The sequence below is a fragment of the Lampetra fluviatilis genome, chromosome 38 (genome assembly GCF_964198595.1).
Source record: "Lampetra fluviatilis chromosome 38, kcLamFluv1.1, whole genome shotgun sequence".
In the NCBI taxonomy this organism is placed as follows: domain Eukaryota; kingdom Metazoa; phylum Chordata; class Hyperoartia; order Petromyzontiformes; family Petromyzontidae; genus Lampetra; species Lampetra fluviatilis.
In genome coordinates, this window is record NC_136312.1 from 6,034,404 (window position 1) to 6,039,833 (window position 5,430).

General features: G+C 52.0%; 1 protein-coding gene across 2 annotated transcripts in view; it reads right to left on the reverse strand.

Moving 5' to 3' along the window:
• Positions 1 to 4,378, reverse strand: part of LOC144945596 (inositol 1,4,5-trisphosphate-gated calcium channel ITPR1-like) — a 252,589-nt gene extending 248,211 nt beyond the window's left edge. For both annotated transcript variants that reach the window (XM_078874090.1, XM_078874089.1), the window contains exon 1: positions 4,176 to 4,378. In XM_078874090.1, the coding sequence (XP_078730216.1) occupies positions 4,176 to 4,264 (89 nt within the window). In that variant the 5' untranslated portion in view covers positions 4,265 to 4,378. The remainder of the gene's footprint in view (positions 1 to 4,175) is intronic.
• Between the last annotated feature and the right edge of the window lie 1,052 nt (positions 4,379 to 5,430).

Here is a 5,430-nt window from a genome sequence, read left to right on the forward strand (position 1 = left end):
AGTAATTGCATCGTAAATTGTATTTTTTAATTCGCTATACAAACAGATAATACGACAAATCGCTAACCTTAAACACCCAGTCGTTCGTAAAAGTTGAAGGCGGTATAGTACTACAGTAATAGAGCAAGTGCAGAATCACTGAACCGGAATTGATAGCTTGAAAGCATTTAGCGCGGGGCCCTTAAAAGTGCGGGGCCCGTAGCTACTACACGTGTAGCTACTACACGTGTAGCTACTACACGTGTAGCTACTACACGTGCAGCTACTACACGTGCAGCTACTACACGTGCAGCTACTACACGTGCAGCTACTACACGTGCAGCTACTACACGTGCAGCTACTACACATGTAGCTACTATACATGTAGCGACTACACATGTATCTACTACACGTGTAGCTACTACACGTGTAGCTACTACACGTAGCTACTACACGTGTAGCTACTACACGTGTAGTAGCTACTACACGTGCAGCTACTACACGTGCAGTAGCTACTACACGTGCAGTAGCTACTACACGTGCAGTAGCTACTACACGTGCAGTAGCTACTACACGTGCAGTAGCTACTACACGTGCAGTAGCTACACGTGTAGCTACTTGTGCTACTGTGATAATCCTGCACCGCGTGTGTGGTAAAAAAAACTAAATCAATGTCACGTGGCAACGTGTCGTGTGCAGCTGCGTTGGGTGGTGGAGGGGTTACGGTACACAGCTTCCAGGAAGGCGTCGTGCTATCCCCGTAGCCGAGTGGTGGTCTGGGAATCACGTTGGATGTCGTGTCGGTGTGTAGGCGTGTTGGTGAGTCTGTGTGTTGGTGTGTTGGTGAGTCGGTGTGTTGGTGAGTCTGCGTGTTGGTGAGTTGGTGTGCTGGTGAGTCTGTGTGTTGGTGAGTTAGTGTGTTGTTGAGTCGCTGTGTTGGTGAGTTGGTGTGTTAGTGAGTTGGTGTGTTGGTGTGTTAGTGAGTTGGTGAGTCGGTGTGGTGGTGAGTCTGTGTGTTGGTGTGTTGGTGTGTTGGTAAGTCTGTGTGTTGGTGAGTCTGTGTGTTGGTGAGTCGCTGTGTTGGTGAGTCTGTGTGTTGGTGTGTTGGTGAGTCGGTGTGTTGGTGAGTCGGTGTGTTGGTGAGTCTGTGTGTTGGTGAGACTGTGTGTTGGTGAGTCGGTTAGTCGGTGTGGTGGTGAGTCTGTGTGTTGGTGTGTTGGTGAGTCGGTGTGTTGGTGAGTCAGTGTGTCAGTGTGTTGGTGTGTTGGTGAGTCTGTGTGTTGGTGAGTCGGTGTGGTGGTGAGTCTGTGTGTTGGTGTGTTGGTGAGTCTGTGTGTTGGTGAGTTGGTGAGTCTGTGTGTTGGTGAGTCGGTGTGTTGGTGTGTTGGTGAGTCTGTGTGTTGGTGAGTGTGTGTTGGTGAGTCGGTGTGTTGGTGTGTTGGTGAGTCAGTGTGTTGGTGAATCGGTGTGTTGGTGTGTTGGTGAGTCGGTGTGTTGGTGAGTCTGTGTGTTGGTGAGTCTGTGTGTTGGTGAGTCGGTTAGTCGGTGTGGTGGTGATTCTGTGTGTTAGTGTGTTGGTGAGTCGGTGTGTTGGTGAGTCAGTGTGTCAGTGTGTTGGTGTGTTGGTGAGTCTGTGTGTTGGTGAGTCTGTGTGTTGGTGAGTCGGTGTGGTGGTGATTCTGTGTGTTAGTGTGTTGGTGAGTCGGTGTGTTGGTGAGTCAGTGTGTCAGTGTGTTGGTGTGTTGGTGAGTCTGTGTGTTGGTGAGTCGGTGTGTTGGTGAGTCAGTGTGTTGGTCAGTCTGTGTTGGTAAGTTGGTGAGTCTGTGTGTTGGTGTGTTGGTGTGTTGGTGAGTCAGTGTGTTGGTGAGTCGGTGAGTCGGTGAGTCGGTGTGTTGGTGAATCTGTGTGTTGGTGAGTCGGTGTGGTGGTGAGTCTGTGTGTTGGTGTGTTGGTGAGTCTGTGTGTTGGTGAGTTGGTGAGTCTGTGTGTTGGTGAGTCGGTGTGTTGGTGTGTTTGTGAGTCTGTGTGTTGGTGAGTCGGTGTGTTGGTGTGTTGGTGAGTCAGTGTGTTGGTGAATCGGTGTGTTGGTGTGTTGGTGAGTCGGTGTGTTGGTGAGTCAGTGTGTTGGTGAATCGGTGTGTTGGTGTGTTGGTGAGTCGGTGTGTTGGTGAGTCGGTGTGTTGGTGAGTCGGTGTGTTGGTGTGTTGGTGAGTCAGTGTGTTGGTGAATCGGTGTGTTGGTGTGTTGGTGAGTCAGTGTGTTGGTGAGTCGGTGTGTTGGTGAGTCGGTGTGTTGGTGAGTCGGTGTGTTGGTGAGTCAGTGTGTTGGTGAATCGGTGTGTTGGTGTGTTGGTGAGTCAGTGTGTTGGTGAGTCGGTGTGTTGGTGAGTCGGTGTGTTGGTGAGTCGGTGTGTTGGTGTGTTGGTGAGTCAGTGTGTTGGTGAATCGGTGTGTTGGTGTGTTGGTGAGTCGGTGTGTTGGTGAGTCAGTGTGTTGGTGAATCGGTGTGTTGGTGTGTTGGTGAGTCGGTGTGTTGGTGAGTCAGTGTGTTGGTGAATCGGTGTGTTGGTGTGTTGGTGAGTCGGTGTGTTGGTGAGTCGGTGTGTTGGTGAGTCAGTGTGTTGGTGAGTCGGTGTGTTGGTGAGTCGGTGTGTTGGTGAGTCGGTGTGTTGGTGTGTTGGCGAGTCAGTGTGTTGGTGAATCGGTGTGTTGGTGTGTTGGTGAGTCGGTGTGTTGGTGAGTCAGTGTGTTGGTGAATCGGTGTGTTGGTGTGTTGGTGAGTCGGTGTGTTGGTGAGTCGGTGTGTTGGTGAGTCAGTGTGTTGGTGAGTCGGTGTGTTGGTGAGTCGGTGTGTTGGTGTGTTGGTGAGTCAGTGTGTTGGTGAATCGGGGTGTTGGTGTGTTGGTGAGTCGGTGTGTTGGTGAGTCAGTGTGTTGGTGAATCGGTTTGTTGGTGTGTTGGTGAGTCGGTGTGTTGGTGAGTCAGTGTGTTGGTGAATCGGTGTGTTGGTGTGTTGGTGAGTCGGTGTGTTGGTGAGTCGGTGTGTTCATGCGCTTTCCCACTGCTGGATGATGTGGCGGAATCAGAATATGTATTAATAATGGAGAAATCTGATGAACTATAAAGCTCTTCGTATTCACAGATCGTGTCAACGGGGGGCGTAGTCGGCCGTCTGGAACGCCTCTGGGAAGCGATGCACTTTAAAATCATCATCCAGATTGATAATCTCATTTCTTTAGAGTCGCTTTTTGTGTGTTTAGTCTGTTGTCCTTCCACCCGCACCTCCGATTAGCACGGTCGGCTACGTACGGTGCGAAAGAAGTTCAACATACATACCCCAACAGTATGTGAAAGGCTATACGGGGTGGGGGGGGGGTTATGTGTTTGTCCATAATATAGTTTTTTGGGGGGATAGATCGCGTAAATATATAAATGTGTCGTTAAACCCGCCACCACCCGACACAGCCAACTAGTTAAGGGGTTGTGACGTCAACAGAACGTGGCCAATTCGTCACTAGTACAGCACTCACCGGATTCAGGCGACAGACAAATGTTATGAAGCTGGTTGTCATTACTGGCGAAACGTCGTACTCAGATTGTAAATGCTGTGGCTTGGCTCTCCGACACACCGGTGTGCTGTACTAGTATACTACACTATACACTACACTATACACTACACTATATACTACACTACACACTACACTATACACTACTATACACTACACGATACACTACACTATACAATATACTATACACTACACTACTATAAACAATACACTACTATACACAATACACTACACTATACACTAGTGCTGTACTAGTATACTACACTACAATATACTATACACTACACTATACAATATACTACACTATACACTACCCTTCTATGCACAATACACTACATTATACATTAGTGCTGTTCTGGTATACTACACTACACACTAGTGCTGTACTAGTGACGAATTGGCCACGTTCTGTTTACGTGACAACCCTTACTAGTTGGCTGTGTCGGGTGGTGGCGGGTTTAACGACACATTTATATATTTTTACGCGCTCTAACCCCCCCCCCCCCAAAAAAAAAAATAAACCTCTTATGGATGATATCAGTCGCGAAAGTCCTCCTCCTCCGCTTACCACGACGCGTTATGTGTTCGCGATGCCCGCGAGCGAGAAGGCGGTGGTGGTGAAACATCTCACCCGAGCGTGCACACGAATCCGCTGACCGAGCCCTCGGCGTACAGAGACACGTAGTCTCCGATATGCAGAAAGCTCGAGATATCCCCCATGACTCCGTGCAGGGGTGATCCTTACTCCGGCGACTGCTGCTGCTGCTGCCAAAGTCTCCACCCCCCACCCTCCTCCACCTCCTGCGCGCTCTCTTCCAAACTCCAACCCCGCTCCACGCTCCACTCGCACGGCTCCCCCCCCTCTCTGCTCCCCGTGCCCGACTAAAAACAACAAAACCCCGCCGCTGGATGTACGCACTCAAACGCTCTTTGTCTCGCACCGCTCGCCTCTCGGTCACCGACCGCCACGCGCAGAGGCGCAACGCGCGTGGAGGAGCAAGCAGGAGACGATGCGCGCTTGAAACGGTGTTTGGGGGTTGGGTGGATGGGGGTGCGCGCTGATGAACGAGAGTGTCTCGCTTCTGACGAATTGTCCACTCCTTGGCCTTTCTCCGCCTGCTCCTCTTCTCCCGCCGGCCCTCCCCCCTCCTCCTCCGTGTCTTCCGTGCGCCGTGGACCTTCTTGTCCCGTGACCCCCCCCCCCAACGCCCCCGTCGCCCTCTCCTGCGTGTCGCGTGCACGACCCCACGACCTCGATCACGAACTTCTGTGCCCGCTGCGCATCATAGCCGGACGCGCGCCGCCAAGACCATCATCACCATCATCATCATCGCCACCACCACCTCCATCATCATCATCATCGCAATCGCCAGCACGAGCCGCACGTCTTTAAACCGAACGACGGCGCCGACTACAACAGCAGCAGCAACGGCGACACCCGATTCGGCCCCCTTCTTGTTTTGTTTCGCTGCGAGCACGTTCGATGAATTAATTCATTAATCGCCACAACCGCAAAACGCAGTGGGTGTTGAGCGGCGGTGATGGTGGTGATGTCGATGATCGCGAGAGGTTACGCGGCGCTGAGAGCCGTTGTGTTGATGGGAGCGTGCGCATCCCTTTGTTGACTTCTCTCGCTCTTCCAATCTGCGCTCTTCCCCTTTCCACTCACACGGACCTCCTCCGAGGGCAGGTCGCGCCGTCTCTCTCTCTGTGCGTGCGCGTAACTGTAGCGGAGAGGCAAGGGAGAGGAGAAAGAGAGAGAGAGGGAGAGAGGGGTAAGGGGAGGAGGCGTGGGCCGAGGGAAGCGATTGGGAGACGGGAGAGTGGGAGAGCGAGAGAGGGGAGGAGGAGGATGACTGGCGTAGTTTCCTAAATTCCAAGCTGCA